Source organism: Arabidopsis thaliana, assembly GCF_000001735.4.
Source record: "Arabidopsis thaliana chromosome 1 sequence".
NCBI lineage: Eukaryota > Viridiplantae > Streptophyta > Magnoliopsida > Brassicales > Brassicaceae > Arabidopsis > Arabidopsis thaliana.
The window spans coordinates 18,787,907-18,804,170 of NC_003070.9; the positions used below are offsets into that span (position 1 = coordinate 18,787,907).

General features: G+C 31.5%; 3 protein-coding genes and 1 long non-coding RNA gene across 6 annotated transcripts; 2 read left to right on the forward strand and 2 right to left on the reverse strand.

Annotated features, from left to right (window-relative positions):
* Positions 1-1,220: 1,220 nt before the first annotated feature.
* On the reverse strand, positions 1,221-1,781 carry AT1G50720 (Stigma-specific Stig1 family protein). The gene has a single exon (NM_103954.2). The coding sequence runs from the start codon at positions 1,736-1,738 to the stop codon at positions 1,274-1,276; it is 465 nt and encodes a 154-aa protein (NP_175487.1). The 5' UTR covers positions 1,739-1,781; the 3' UTR covers positions 1,221-1,273.
* A 4,446-nt stretch (positions 1,782-6,227) lies between these two features.
* AT1G07673 lies at positions 6,228-6,679 on the reverse strand. The gene has a single exon (NR_139289.1). It is a non-coding gene; the product is annotated as an other RNA (long non-coding RNA).
* A 624-nt stretch (positions 6,680-7,303) lies between these two features.
* AT1G50730 (uncharacterized protein) lies at positions 7,304-14,464 on the forward strand. Of its 3 annotated transcripts, none has more exons than NM_001333452.1 (23): positions 7,304-7,485; positions 7,717-7,917; positions 8,018-8,048; positions 8,166-8,347; positions 8,671-8,830; positions 9,029-9,125; positions 9,208-9,377; positions 9,827-9,990; positions 10,171-10,362; positions 10,448-10,537; positions 10,794-10,874; positions 10,964-11,107; positions 11,250-11,332; positions 11,522-11,663; positions 11,757-11,840; positions 12,380-12,541; positions 12,616-12,703; positions 13,059-13,133; positions 13,267-13,333; positions 13,497-13,596; positions 13,732-13,848; positions 13,925-13,981; positions 14,070-14,464. In NM_001333452.1, the coding sequence occupies exons 1-23, from the start codon at positions 7,369-7,371 to the stop codon at positions 14,190-14,192; spliced, it is 2,727 nt and encodes a 908-aa protein (NP_001322367.1). In that variant the 5' UTR covers positions 7,304-7,368; the 3' UTR covers positions 14,193-14,464. The 3 variants fall into 3 exon arrangements, with proteins under 3 accessions (NP_001322367.1, NP_001322366.1, NP_175488.2); NM_001333453.1 differs by having other exon boundaries at positions 8,163-8,347; positions 14,070-14,456; NM_103955.2 differs by lacking the exon at positions 8,018-8,048 and having other exon boundaries at positions 7,717-7,899; positions 8,138-8,347; positions 9,045-9,377; positions 14,070-14,283.
* A 181-nt stretch (positions 14,465-14,645) lies between these two features.
* AT1G50732 (uncharacterized protein) lies at positions 14,646-15,849 on the forward strand. The gene is made up of 2 exons (NM_001198260.2): positions 14,646-15,125; positions 15,252-15,849. The coding sequence occupies exons 1-2, from the start codon at positions 14,875-14,877 to the stop codon at positions 15,355-15,357; spliced, it is 357 nt and encodes a 118-aa protein (NP_001185189.1). The 5' UTR covers positions 14,646-14,874; the 3' UTR covers positions 15,358-15,849.
* The last annotated feature ends 415 nt before the right edge of the window (positions 15,850-16,264 follow it).

Here is a 16,264-nt window from a genome sequence, read left to right on the forward strand (position 1 = left end):
AAGTAACGAAATCAATTACATGATACGTAGTAACAAAAGCTATCAACGATGTTCATAATGTGTGCATGAAAATGTGGTAAGTTAATATGAAAATCTTTTAAATCACCTCAATCGGTAAGTAAATCGGGTGATCAGAGCCGACATCCCTTAGACAAGGAAAGTCACCTAAATATTTCAGCTTAATTCCCAACACTTTGGTGAAATATTTATATACCGTAGTCTTAACCTTCACCGATTCTTAGTTTTTTGTTTGTAAACTTTCGAATAAACCTAAATAAAGCAAAGAAATATATCTTATAATAATGAACATAAAAAGTATATAAACATAAGAGACATACATTTGTTCATTGTAGTGATCTTTACTTAGACCAAATATCATGTACTCTTTATCATCGTGTAACGTCTGAATTTTCCGACTTTTTAAAATGTGTTTAGCCTCTTTCCAGTCAAGTTCACCAGCCGAAGGATTCAAGGACAATATCCCATGAGTAAAATGCAAGAAGATGTAGTCGTTGCCCCTTGATGATTCTCTGGATTCGTTAATTTGTTGATTGACACTCAAAATCTTTTTTTTGAAACTTTGTTTTTTTTGGCAAAGTTCTCATAGCTAGGTTCAACTTTTGTTAAATCTCAACTCTTCATTTCTTTAATGTTATTCACATTCCTATCAACAAAATAAATTACTTGAAACATCTATAATATCAAATAATTTAATAATTAATTCTTCAATTATTCACTTAAATAACAAAATATCATCACATATAATATAGAAAATGGAATAATAGATGTTATACGGTTCATAAATTTGATTTTTTTCTTTGTTTTTTTTTCTTGCATATTCTCTTCATTTGTTTTCAAACTTTAGGCGTCATCTCTAAGCTTCTCTTTTTTTTTCAAATAATATTTCATCTCTAGACAAAGTTTATGTTTGAAAATCACTATCTTTTTTGTCATATAGAATATTTTAATATGTAAAATGGAATAATATCTATTATATGGTTCATAAATTGTGAGATTTATATGTTAGTAAAGGCTTATGAAGCCATGCACTGCCAGATTATTGGTCCATGGAATAATAGATGTTATATGGAATAATATCTATTATATGGTTCTCCATTTCTTGAACCTTTTTGCAATATCAAACATTCAAACTCATATCACAAAGAAAACCAATCTAGTCGTATCAAATTATCGATTAAAATTTATAAATCGAAATAAACAAAACACTAATAAAATACCAAAGTTTAACATATAAAAACTAACTAATCACATATCATGCGTAATTACACAACCCATAGACACAAAACTCACCAACCAAACAACTATGGTTGCACTCCCCACAATGCCTCTTATCATAAGCTAAGTAAACGCACTCTCCTCTACAACAAGTCTGCGTGAACTTGCATTGGTTCTTACATGCGCCACAGTTATCGTTATCGTACGCCAGATCAACACACTTGTTGCTACAACACGCCATGGTTGAGTTGTACATTCCTTGACTCTTGCATATCTCCTCTTCTTTATTGCAATGATCCGCTGCGTTAAGATTACGACCGTTCTTTGCGTTTTGCGCTAAGAAACGGCTCACCCTTCCCGTTGTAATTAGCGTTTGCGTCTGCGTATGCGTTTGTAACAACGTTTCTGTTTTGTTGTTGCTAACAAATACTGTAGCAATGAGTACCATTATGGCTATAGAAATGGTTAGAAGTATTGTCAATACGGTATTTCTATGCCCCATGTCTTTTTTCGTTTGTTAAAAAGAGAAGTTGAGAGAAAGAGAGATTTGGGATCGTGAAATGTATTGTTAAGGACGAGGGAAATAGAGTTTATATAAAGTTTGACGAGTCGTATTATTCTGTAGTAGCTATGCATGTGATGGAAATTGAGTAAAGTACGTTTAAATAATTCTTCATTAATGTTGAATATTTTTATCACAAAGTCCAAAAAATTTGTAATTAGTTTTCCAAGAATTTTGAAAGTTCAAGTTTATATTCAAAAGAACTATTTTGTCCGGTAACGTAAGTTTGTGTATTTTTTCGGGTCTTGGTTATTATAAGTTTATATCTTTAGATCCAATTATGAACGAAGGAAGCGGGAAACATATATGTATGTTCATCAAAAATTAAAGCTATTTGACTCCATATATTTTACTCTTATCATCACTTATATAATTCTGCATTGGATCACTAACTATATATCCTACTATATTATTTGGGAAGTACATTTTAAATGTAACATTAATTTTTGTAATTAATTACATGACAATGCCATTAGAAAAATTTAATAAAAAAAAATCTTTAATGACGTTATTAAGGTTACCAAAATCATTTAACGACAATATTCATCTCTTAATTATAGGGCTTATTGGATCTAAAGACGGGTTATCAAAAATTTTCTAAACTGAAGCAAAATATACTAATATTATTTTTTAAAATCTTTAATATTTTATTTTTTAAGACCACTAATATTAAACATATCAAATCATCCTAATTTAGAAAAGATTATATAAAACCAAAAATGTTTTGTGGTATGTATAATGTTACTATATAAAATTAAACTATAAAATATAAATGTATTAGAGAATGGCAAAACTTTTATATATAACAAATAATTCTTAAATTTTAAAAATTACTACTTTAAAAAAAAATCACGGGACGGGTAAAGAAACTATAGAACGGGTTTTATTTTGGAATTGGGTTATATGGTGGATGTATTTGAATCAATATTTATAAAATTTTAAAATATTATTAATAGGCTGTTTTAACAGGGGTTAAAACTTCAGTTTTTTAACAATTGTCTCATGGATACGTGGTATAGTGTTACTTAATAACAATTATAAACTGTAAAATATAAATATTTTATAAAAATAAAATTTGCAAGTTTTAATATATATTACTTTTAGAGTAAATCGTCTCGCGGTATACCGCGGGCTAAAATCTAGTATACATATATTATGCTTCTTGGGTTCAAGCTTACCAAATCTTACTAACGCATTTGACATTATAGCCACAATATAAATTATCCTACTATATTATTTGGGAAGTACATTTTAAATGTAACCTTAATTTTTGTAAGTAATTACATAGGTATGCCATTAGAAATAAAATTTTAAAGAGTAAATTAATTTATCTCTTTAAGGATTAAAAAGTCAAATACTAATTTAAATAATTAAAATTAATTAAAAAACGAAATTATTATTAATTTCTAAAAATAATAACCAATCAAAATCAACATATAAGATTTGATATCTAAATTTTATTTAATTTAATTTAATTAGAAAAACGAAATACATTATTAATTTCCAAAAAAGTAACCAATTAAAATCAACAAATTATATTTGATATCTAAATTATCATATTAATGTTTTATTAATTATTATAGTTCACTTATCATCTTTATATGATTCTATTTTTGCGAAAAAATAATATTAAGAAAACTTTCTACTGAGTAACGGGTCATAATTTGAAATATTTCTATTCAATTTCATACATATTATATTGAAAATTTATAATTTTATATACTACAATAATTAATAACATATTAGATGTGATTCAATTTTTAATACAAGCTGGAAAATCCTAGAATTGACGGGTTTAGATCGATATTAATACAAGATGGTATACTACACATGAAACTCTTAAATTAAGAATCAAACTACAAGTGTATAATTCTAAACACTAAACAATATAGATAATATCAACAAAACATATACAACTCACAGTTTACTATACATTTAAAATCAAATAAAATAATATCATATATTTTTAAATCATCTTTACAATAAAAGTTTTTAGTTTAACTAAAATATAAGCGTACTTGCGGTATACTGCAGGTTAATATCTAGATTAAGACGGATCATCAAAGATTTCCTAAACTGAAGCAAAATATACTGAATATTCAAATATCTATCTGTTACCAAATTATAAACAAATAAGTCAATTTAATATTTTATATACGAAATCAATTAAATCTTAATCACATAAAAATTAGCACAAAAAAAAAGTATTCAACAATTACAAAATTATCAAATCTTTGTATTATATAAGTTTTGATACTATATTCGAATAAAATGTAATATACTTTTTCAATTTGAATTCTTTAACTAATTTAAGCTAACTAATATATTTGCTAATCTTATACCTATCAAAACCGACTATAGTTTCTTATCTCTATAGTATTTTTGCAAGACTTTTTTGGTGGATTTGGATAAAAGTGCATTCGGGTCATATGGTACATTTCCCTATTAAATAAATATGGTGCACTCCTATGTTATTAGCTAAAAATTTTAGATTATAATTCAGAGTCATATCATAAATAAAATTAATATTAATAAAATAAATGACTTTTTAGCAAGACGGATTTGGAGGGACGGGTTTTTTGAATCAACATTAATAAAAAAGTAAAATATAATTAATCTACCGTTTCTATACGGGTTAAATCTTTAAATTATTATTTTTAAGACCACTAATATTAAACATATCAAATCATCTTAATTTAGAAAAGGTTATATAAAACCAAAAAGTTATGTAATATGTATAATGTTACTATATATAAAATTAAACTATAAAATATAAATGTATTAGAGAATGATACAATTTGCAAAAATTTTATATATAATAAATAATTCTTACATTTTAAAAATTACTACTTTAAAAAAAAATCACGGGACGGGTAAAAAAATTACAGAACGGGTTTTATTTTGGAATTGAGTTATATGGTGGTTGTATTTGAATCAATATTTATAAAAAATTTAAAATATTATTAATATGTTGTTTTAATAAGGGTTAAAACTTCAGATTTTTAACAATTATCTCATGGATTCGTGGTATACCGTTACTTAATAACAATTATAAATTGTAAAATATAAATATTTTATAAAAATAAAATTTGCAAGTTTTAATAAATATTACTTAAAAAAAATAAATAGTCCCGCGGTATACCGCGGGTTAAAATCTAGTTAATGATTATAATCTAAGCACTGCCGGTTAGTTTAGTCGATAATCAATGTATATTAATCAAGTGTGTAAGATTTTATATTTAGGTTAACAAATTTTGAAATAAGCTTAATTAGGTCTAACAATAAATTTATGACGATTACACGCATCATATGTTAAAGCCTTAATTCTATTTCTAATTATAATAATCAAAAATATTTGTGTGATGACAAATGTGAGCAAACTTGATCAAGTGATATATATGCTTAAAGAAAGTTGAAAAAAAAGAAGGTAAACCGGTTATTAAGGAAGAGCCGGAATGTGACCTAGAAAGTGTGAGTATAATCATGGCTGGACGAGAAATTAAAGGCATGCGGTGTGGTGAAGCAATGTTAATCAAATCCTTAATATTACCATAGGGACTTTCGTTCCAAGTCTTTGTGCCCTCTCGTACACCGTCGGCCAAATAATTATAATATTTATTAAATTAATTATTATTGAACTTTTTGTTACTTCGTTAAACATTTTTTCTTGGGACTATTCTATATATTTTTATATTAAAATTGTTATGATATTGGAATAGTTAAAGAAGTTATTCAACATTGACAATTTGAGATATAGCAATATTTTTCTGTAATTTGTGTTTGTTAATTTGCATTTGTTTATAATCAAATGAACATGCCATTTGATATAAGCGTACATATAGGTGTGCTAGTATAACGTATAAGCTAACTACTAATCTACTAGCCTACTAGTACTAGGAATATTGCATGCGTAAGTTTTGCGTACGGTGCATACTTCTTTTTTATTTAAACAATTTTTCAAGAGAATATAAAAATGATAGATATGATTAAAATCTAATTTATAAAATGAAATTGATTAAAATCCTTTAAAAATCATTATATATTTTTTTCTATTCATATTTTCATATTATTTAGTATATATTAATTAATAGATAAGAAAAACTATTAATCTTGATAAAAATTTAAATTTATCATCTAAATAGCTTTTGGAAAGAAATTGCTCAAATTTTTGTTCTCAAGATTAGTTATTGATCTCAACCTCACTATTCAACTCCATTTGCGAGGGGTGATTTGCATCTTAAACATGGTAGTATCAACGGGTTGTCTCGGATATCAAGAACAATGATGGGACAAAAGTTCAAACTTCACACGGTTAATTAAGAAATAAATAGTTATTGATCTAGCAACAAAAAGTAGAAAAAGATAAATGATATACGTATATAAAAAAGTCCAAAATTAATATCATGATATCCCTACGAATTCACGTTTTAGGTGCAACATTTATCAATCCACCACAAATATTATCAATTTGAATGAAGAGTACGAGTAACTTGTTGAATATCTGGTATAAGACTCCCTCATTGACCCCATTAATGTGGAAGAATCCAAAGACCAAAGGATTATTGCCCAAAAAGAGCGTAATCAGGTTTTGGAACCGTCCTCAACGTCACTTTGTCACACAACCGTGACTAATCTTTCACTTCCCGAAGTACTCGTGGAAGTGCCCACGCCTAACCATGAATTTGCTTGTGCCAAGAAGCTATCTAGCTATTGCCTTCAAGTGTTTGTAGAGAAAAAGTCGAATTATCTTTACAATCTTTATGTTCATTTGTGAGTGTCTTTCCTTTTCATTTACAAAACTTTAGATCTTTGAATCTCACCTTTGTACTATGTTTTTCGTTTGTCTCTGAATGAATGAAAATCAAGTCTTCGCACGCACAAAAAAAAGGCGTAGTAAGATATATAGAAATTATACAAAATGAAATAGGTTTATTTAGTGTAAGAAGAAAACAAAGAAATGAAGCTTAATTGAAGAACACCAAACTTAGTTAATCTTAGATTGATATCATGAAATGATGAACAAGGACAGTTGCATAAAGTTGCAACTCCCAAAATTAGCTACATTGGATTATTGGTTCTTAACTTCTTATAACAACATAGTTTTTATGAATCTAAACTTGCTATAAAAACTCAAATTAGGTGGGTTTATGAATTTTTAATGAGATAATAGTTGGACTTCTTATGTGGAATTCTCTCATAATTAACACTAACATTATTTTTAACTCTACTAATTTTTTCAAGATCCTCCACTGCTCTCAAATAATATCAAACACACAAAAAAAGAGAGAACTAATTTAACTTGTTTCAGTCTTAATTCGGAGTAGACATGAGACTCACAAGTTGTTGGTTATAAGAAAAAAAAAAAACTCACGTTGACAAAATCAATTCAGCTGGTTAAGTTTGGTTTAGTTCGGTTTGTTCTTGGGTTAGAATTTTTGTTTTGGGACACGTCTACTCCAATTTGACTTTTCATAAAACGACACCGTAAAATCACCATTAAGCGTTGTGGTTCTTCTCAAAGCAGAATCGCAGATCGTCTCCGGAGAGACGACAACGAGAATCACAAAGCCATGGAGTTGGAATTCCGGCGTCGCGACTATGGAGCTACACATAAATCTCAATTTCTTCCTCGGTCACAAACTCAAAAGCATCCTCTTTCCTCTACACTTGCTTCTCGTGACCAACAGGTCTGCGATACGATCCCTTAGAGGAGCGTTCACTAGCTATATCAATTCCCACATTTTTGTTCCCTTATCCAATTCATTAGTCTTCTCTGAATTCCTAGTGATTAGAGTAAAAAACTTCAATATATTGTTTGATTATTACTGCTGAATTTGATGGCTTTTGATTTTTAGTTCTTGAAGAGGATTGATGCATAATAAGACTTGAAAAAATTGATTTATAAAATATATATGTAGGCTAAAACTGTCAGAGGTCGCGATCTTCACTTCTTTGATCCATTGAGGGGCTTGGATGTGAATGCTTCTGCTGAAGAGAATGTTGAAGATACTTGTATATCCATTGAAGCTGTAACTCAGGATCTGATAAAGGAGTGGAAATCACTTAAAAGAATCTTAATGCAGCGGTTTCCTGTCTCCAAAGTGATTTCATTTTCTCCAGTTACGTATATTCTTTGCATAGAGACTTATTATTTGCTAAAAAGATCATTTGGTGTCTCCCTTATTCATCTTGTCTAACCTGTTCACCCATATTTTACAGATATCTAATATAATAACGAAAGGTTCCAAGGGTATGTCTTCGTTATGCCTAATAATAACCCTTTTCATTGTAGCAGCCTGGTTTATTGTTTCATGAACTTGTGGATGCATATCATAACAGCTTCTGCTTTGCTTTACTCAATCAGCAGTTGAGTCCCCTTCTGCTCTTTCCCATCCGGAGGAAACTGGCAGCGAACAAACTTCTCTGGAAGAGCCGGCCAAAATAATCAGCCAACATGAATATATAGCCAAAGTACATGAGCTAAGAGATGGAATAAATAGCGCTTGGCAGGCTGAAGATCGAGTAACATCGTTGAAGTTATCAATAAAGGTTAACATACTAACTAATCAAATTGCTTTGCAACAAAGCATGGAGAATTTGTTTGTAAAAATTTCAAAAAATTGGTTGTGTTCTATTCCTCTGTATCATTTTTATCCGTATGAATAAGTAAAAAGGATTCATTTGATTGATATATCCAATATAGAGTGCTCTTAAAAGCTCGTGTTCAATTGGAGTTGTATTTGAATACTTTTCCGCCATAGAAGCAGTTTGCTTGGAAATAAAAATAGATATGTGCTTTGGCTGTAGATATTTATTCCTAACTAACTAGATTATTATTATTTTAGGGTTCAATAATATCTTCCATTCTGCAGGTCACAAAGCTTCTGATGGATACAACAGTTTTGCGGTTTTATCCTACAGTCTTTGTCATTGTCACTGACATGCTAGATATGCTTGGGGATATGGTGTGGGAGCGGATCAAACAGAAAGCAGAACTTGATATAGATGGAACAGTGATCTGCGCCTTACCGAGTATGCATTTCTATTCTAATCGTGTGTTTCTTTCTAACAAAATAATATTTAGTCCTGAGCATAGTGTTCTCGAGAATAAAATTATGTGACCTGGGCATTTGTTCATGATTACAATCAAACACATACATTTGATGCCAACAGGTAGCGTTATTTCTAGTTGCAGCTTATAATTTATTCTCTAACCTGTGCTAAAGACAGATGATTTTCAATCAAGTGATATCTGCCTTGAAGCAAGAGAGACTTGCTATAACTGGTTTTGCAAAGTTGGTTCTGTTCGAGAACTTCTCCCTCGCATGTAAAGCCCCATCAATTATTATTTTTCTTATTCTCCCTACCTTCCTCTGCCTTAGCATTGGCCTTTCTTTGTATGCCCATAGTTATCTGGAGCTTGCGATCTTGCCTTGCTGGCGTTTCCTCATTAATCAACCCATGGAAGTTCTGGATCGTTTAGTCATGATGGTGAGAGGTCTCGCAGATCCACTGACATCTTTGTATTGTCGTCTTTATATGGTGCATCGCATGCAGAAGTTTGGGTTCTGCAGTTCAGGTACTCTTATACTATTATTCTTTCAGCAAAATGCTAGATACATGGTTGAAGAATCATAATGTTTTGTAATTTGCAGAATAAGCTTGGCTTTCTTAAACCGAAATGGATACAGAATTCTACTCTAGTCACATTTTCTTGCTAGATATTATAAGTTATGAATTTCCTTGTCATGAGTGAATACAGTTTGAACTTTGAAGAGACTAGGGAAGTCTGTTTGACTTGAGTATAGCACATGGGAGTTCTCGTGAATCATTCCATCATGACTGAATATCTGTAGATGAAGTGTCTCCTATCCTTTTACTTTTAGCAAGATGATGCGTAATGTTAGACACCTTCAGTTTGCGAATTTGAAGTTAGGATTTTACATGCCAACAATTAGATTTATGTGAGATGTTTTTTTCTTCCTTGAGGAAGACACTTGATATCTAAGTTTGACCTTTATATAACAGGATATTTAATCAAATGCATCAAGGATATTGAAGATGTATTGGCGCCTGTTTTAGTGGACAAGGAGGGGTATTCCTATATTACAGACGACAAAAAGTTACTTTTTAGTTTGGTGGAACCAGCCATCGAGTATATAATGAAATGCTTATTTCTGACTGGACGTCAGGTTAGTCAATGTTCTTGACTGACTAAAACTTTTGGTTCACCTTTTTTTCCCATTCACAATGAGCTTGAGTTAGTTTTGCATTACATTTACTGAGGCAAAAAATGTCTGTCAGACCTTGTTTATCATTTCCGTGGTTTGTTATAAATTGATTGTTGTCCTAAAAATTTGGTTAGTGTACAGGAGAACAATGTCTTGGGCATACTTGAGGAGCTTGGATTTGGACGGAACAAATTTCAGTCATCTTACAACTCTTCGCATGTGTCCATTTTACTTCATTATTTACTCAAGGAACTTCCGTCTGAATTAGTTAGTTCACTAGCAATGGAGATCTTGGATATGATTAGATGCAGCAATGATTGTTCCTTTAGTCAGGTTATTTCTTCATCTCAGATTATATAAAATAGACAATCCAGTGAGTCTAACCCTTCCTTTTATGTTGTACTGTTTCATCAAGCAGGTTTTGAATTATAGGTTACTTGGAAATAGATTGTCTGAAGGGAAATCTCAAGAAGGTTTTCTCAGTTCACTCATTGATGAAGTTATTCAGGTTTGGTGTTTCGTCTTTCGTTCAACAAAATTAGGAATTCATTCTCATGGATTTTCAATCTTTTTGTGCCTGACATACTGACATTTATATATACACATCATATACCAAAAGATGCATCTCACTCCTTCCTGAATACTGATTTGCATAATACTCCTTTTCTTGCACATTTAATATGTCAACAAAACCTATGGTAAGGAGCGAAAAGTTAACGTGACTATTGCAACAGGCTGACATTTAAATGTAACTATTGTAACAGGCTGCTTCTCAGTATCAGTCACTTTATGACTACTTAAGAATTATGGACGCATATGTGGATCTTATGTTGCAGAACAAGATGGTGAGACCGATGTGATTTTTTTATTTGTACTCATGAGAATTCTCTGATCTCGTTTCTTTAGATTTATTTATCAGTTTTAATGGTTTCAGGAAAATCATCTGGATGCTCTCTTGGATGATATTGTAAGCCTAGCTCGCGACAAGTTTCTTTCTGAAGAAGAACAAGCAAGTTTGCAATCCATAATTTTGAAGCTGCTCTCTCATTTCGAGAACTTGCAAGAAGTACTTCCTCTGGTAATACTTTCCTCCCTCTTTCCTTTATCTACTTTCAGGCTTTCAGGAAACAGTACACAGCATCCAAATAGAGCTGTTTTGTATTTCTTTGGATGACATCATTATCTAGTTTCGCTAAACAACTTCTTTGGTTATCTTCTAGAATCATTTCATCGAGATTCTGGATCTTATGTCTGGGACTTCAAAGAGCAGTGTAAACATGCATCTTCTTAACATGGGTACAAGGTAAGGCTTGTTTGTTTTTCCAACGTTCTTAATTTGAACTAAATATCTCACACTTTTTGGATGGGGACATAGACCATTGTAAAGTTGATGAACGTTAATTTACATACATAACGTTTATGTATTTGGAAGGATTTGTGATCCTCTTTCTTTCTTGGTTAAAGTATTCATGTTTCTTTTCCTTTGGAGCAGGAATGGCTGCATTTGTGATTCAACAACAGTGCAATTGCTTTTTGAAGTTTCTCAGGCTCTTTATGATGCTACAGATTTCGTTAACATAAAGGATGATGACAATAGACAGACATCACATTTAATTTCTCGTTTTGTTGAGATGGTACCTTAAGTTCCACTTACATTATTACGAAATCAGTGAGCACTTGCCCTTTTTGTCAAGTTAGTTGAATTTGACTTCACTTTTGATGCTTAGGTTGACTATGGGGCAGAAATGGAACGCCATTTATTGTTTTTGGCGGAGTGTCGTGAGGCCTTTAATGGGATACATGAACTTAAGGTCAGCAAAAAGTTAATTATTCTTTGGTATCAGTTTTAACTTTTAATACTGCTATACCTGTGGAGGACCCTGTATAGTTCCAGTCTTGTGCATTCTTTTACTTCTTAAAGAGAGTTGATTATCTGGTAATCAGTTAATTATGGTGCATTGCTATTTATCTAGTCCTTTCTTGCTTGGTCATGACGGATACTTAGCCTTGGATTTGAGGGTCAAGCAGCAATGTATCTGCCATCTGGTGCATGATCTAAGTTATACATAATAGAATTTGAAGGTTAATGTGAATTTGGTAAAAACTCTAGAAATTACCGCAAAATTTGGCTACATATGATATGGTACATTTATGAGAAGGGAGGAGTACAGAGACTATTAGATATTAAGTATAGAGACTAGAGAGGGAACAAGAGCAATACATGCTTCCCACATGCTTTTTTTCTTGCTATGGGTGTGTTTATTTTTCGTTTATTTGCATTAGAGCTTGACACAAACAAAAATTATCAAACATTTTGATCATTTTTCCTGCTTATGGTCACTGGCTGCAGGAGACACTTGTTCGTTCAAGCAACACCTTGGCAGTAAAAGCACTGAAAGCAGGAAAGAAGCATATCAACTTTGTTAAATCTTGCCTAGCATTTAGCGAAGTGACCATCCCATCTATTTCATCTCCCACGAAACACTTAAATCTTTATCTTGAAACTGCTGAGGTAATATTTTTGTCTTTTTCAGTCCTTTACACTCCCACTTCAAAGCAATATACGTACTAAAGTTTGTTTTATAGGTTGCACTTTTAGGTGGTTTGATTTCTCATTCAGATGAACTGGTCATGTCAGCTGTTGAGTATCTAGAGAATGTAGTGCTGACAGATGGTGAGTCTGCAAATGTTTAATTTAACTACTGGATACTAAATAAATATCTGAAAAGTAATAAAACTAGTCTGACATATCTTGCCACCCTAAGACCAGTTACTGCAAAGAGAATACTTGGTTTAAATATTATAATGATGATTCTATGGTCGGTGGCCTGCATACACTTTTACTTGTGAAGTTTTTTCAAGTATAGATGATTATCTTTTTCTTCGTCACTCTAGCTTTGTATTTTTTCCATTTTCAGTTGTTCTTCAGGGCCTTTTATTTTTTCTCCAGATAAATGTATATGTCTTAATGAATGAATATGCATCGGATATGTTGATGGTATAATATCTTGTACATTTTTCTCTATCAGGTTTAAAATCAATTGATATAGATAGTATGGCCTCGGTTATATGCAAATTGTGCAGCCTCTTGGTAATGATCCCAGGTAAATCGTGGAAACTGTTTGATAGTTTTTGCTCAACAATATAGATGTGACTCTGTGTCACCAAATTGATTTCGTTCTCCTTATTTCTTCGGAGCTTCATAACTGAGTTATTTTCGTATATTCAATTGGAAAGGTAATCCCGAGAAAGGCGTGATGGAGATCCTTAAAAGTATCTTCTCTGCTACTCGCTCTAGTTCATGGTATGCATATCTCAAGGACTTAGTTTTTACCTACCTGTGGGCTGTGGACATGTAAAATAGACATGTATTCTCTTGTTTGTCTGCTGTTCTAATGCCCTCTTATGGCTAAAAGTTTATTGTCCCTTATGTAATTGTGATTGTGTGACATTTTGTGTTGTTGTAGGGCAACACTGAGAGTAAAGGTGAAGATTTTCTGTGCTATAATGTCACTGTTGTCGACACTTTCTCAGGACAATCTGCCTTACCATTCTGCCAATCCAGAGGTATTTATATGCCTCTCATCATCTTATTTGAAGCAAAACATTAGTTCCATTGTCGAAATTCCTTGGTCTGCGTAGTCTGTTTTCTGATGGCTGGTTTTATAATGTAAAATTTGGGTTATACTTATTTTTGTGCAGATAATTGGAAATGAATTGCTGTTCTTTGGTGATTCATCATACAAGCAGGAACTTGTCTCGTGTACTCAGTTAGTTCTAAGTGAACTATTAGATGCTATTGAGCAAGAGTCTTCACAGGTCAAACTACTACCACTAATAAGAAACATTCTAACTTTTTTGTTTCTCTAACTAACCCGAGGTTTTATTATTGCAGATTTCTCGGGGGAACATGGCGCTTGAAGCTTGCAATTGCATATCATCAGCACTAGTGGTACTGTTTTTCTGCCAAGTTTTGCATATTTTCTCATTCTTGAAAAGTTTTATTAACTTGGGGTGGTGACATGTTTGATGTTGTGCAGATGAATGAGAAAGTCAAAGAACTTTGCTTGAGACTGCTGGAAACAGCAAAAGGTTGTTTGGGTGCCAATGACAGGTACATCGAATCGACTAAGAAATCACTCCAGCTAAGATACACCGAGTGAATGTTAAATTATATGATCCCAAATGTGGTGGCAACAAAGCTTGTGAGATTGTTGCATTTGGATCCAGTCAAGTACTCGTTTGTACTGTACTGGGTATCTATTTGTGTCCATAAGGAAAATGACGATATAGTTTTGAGTATGGCAACACTTACTATAGCAGCTAATGGGTGTATAATAATAATATACAGCTTCTTAATCATTTATGATTTTGTAAACAATGAAGTCCCATTCGTTACAACATTAATGAAAAAATACATAACACACATTGCAACACTAACCAATGCAAAATTGTACGAACATAGTTACCGGTTTGCAACTTTTATTAGTGCTCGTAGTTTGTTTAATCTCATATTGCTTTGCTCAGATTTTTAATGAGCAAGTCTTTTCAAAACGCTAAGTATATATATAGGATGGTTATTAATGCCTGCATCTTGTCATATGCTAAAGAAAAATAAAAAGATGAAGATAATATTCTAGAAAAACTTGGGGTTCCTTTTTAATCTAGTTTGACTCCAAAAACAAAATCATCAGATACATGATGACGTGGCTACACAAGATTGGCAAAAAGCCTATCTTCACCAAAATTTGACAGGAACCTAGATAACGAAATTTTGAAGGTTACTGTTTTTTCTCTTTGGGGTCAAAATTTTAACAAAAAGGAGGGGAAATTTGTGTCTGAAAAATGTGGTGTGCTTGCTATCATCAGCCATTACCTGCCAGTTCCGTCGTGTTGAATCAGCAGGCGAAGCAAGAAGAGAGTCTGAGAAGAAAACAAGTGTTCTTCTTCTTATCCTCATCATCTCCTTCAAGCTTAAGCACCAAACATCAATGGCAAATCAGTAATTATCCTAAAAATGGGTTCAGACTAAAACCAAAAGCGAGTGTGTTGCCTCCTTCTGAGTCTGGTGATATCACTACATTCCTCTTTGTTAGGTATGTCTATAATCTCCATTTCTATTAACTCTTTTAACTTAAGAAAAGAAAAATTTGAAGATTTTAGCTATTTATTATTGGGAAATTAAACTAGTTATTTGTGTTGATTTATTGTACTTGTTGCAGTGGAGCAATGATCTCCATGTATTTGGTAACCAATTTTCTGGTTCCATCGTTGCTTTTCAAGTCTCTCCAAGGTGAAGAAGAGGAAGAAGAGGAAGACTCCGATTAAACTATGAACTATTAAACGAGTTCTTATTAAATCATGGGTTAATATCCGTATACTAAAGTTTTACGATCAAAATTCATTCCACACGAATTTCTTTCTCTTGCTTTTACTACAGAAACCAACATAATCGAACTAAGAAGAAAAAGCATATAGCATCTTTTGTTTCTGAATATTTTCTCAAATTAAATTAAAATATCAAGTGCAAATAATATGAAAAAAGCAACATAAATATTGAAATGAAAATAATAATAATAATAAGAACTTTTTGCCTACTACTACATACATAGTAGCAAACTCATCCTTGTTATTTAGGCTTCTTAAGGACACAAACACCACCCTTGCATGAACCTTTCTTTGAAGATGGCTTCATGAAACAACTGAAAAGCTTCTTGAAGAAACCCATCTCTCTTGAAATTTGAAGACAATATTAAGGCTAATGGACTTTCTAAGGATCTTTGCGTTACATGCACCTCTATTTGACTAGATCCTATACCCACATATATATAATCATTAATTACTTGCTAATAAAGTTTCAAGATTATGAAATCATGAAGATATGGTTATAAAAGGATCCGGAAGAATGTTAATATATTAACTTAGGAAGTTTACCATTATTTCAAAATGTATAATTTACTTAAGTCTTGAGATGTGGTTATTGTATATATTTTCATTGTTACTAAATAAGAAATTTAACTATTTAGTAACAAGAAAATGTACACAAATATTAATTACTTTCCTAATAACAACTAAAAATATGTACTAAATAGACGACTTAGAAATATGTAACTTTCCTAGAAATCAAAAGGAGTTTCTTATGAGTCATTTCTTAGTTACAAGATATATATTCTTGTAACATGTGATGGTGATGAGAATGCATGTTATTCAATTTAAAGTGTTATATAAAGTGTTA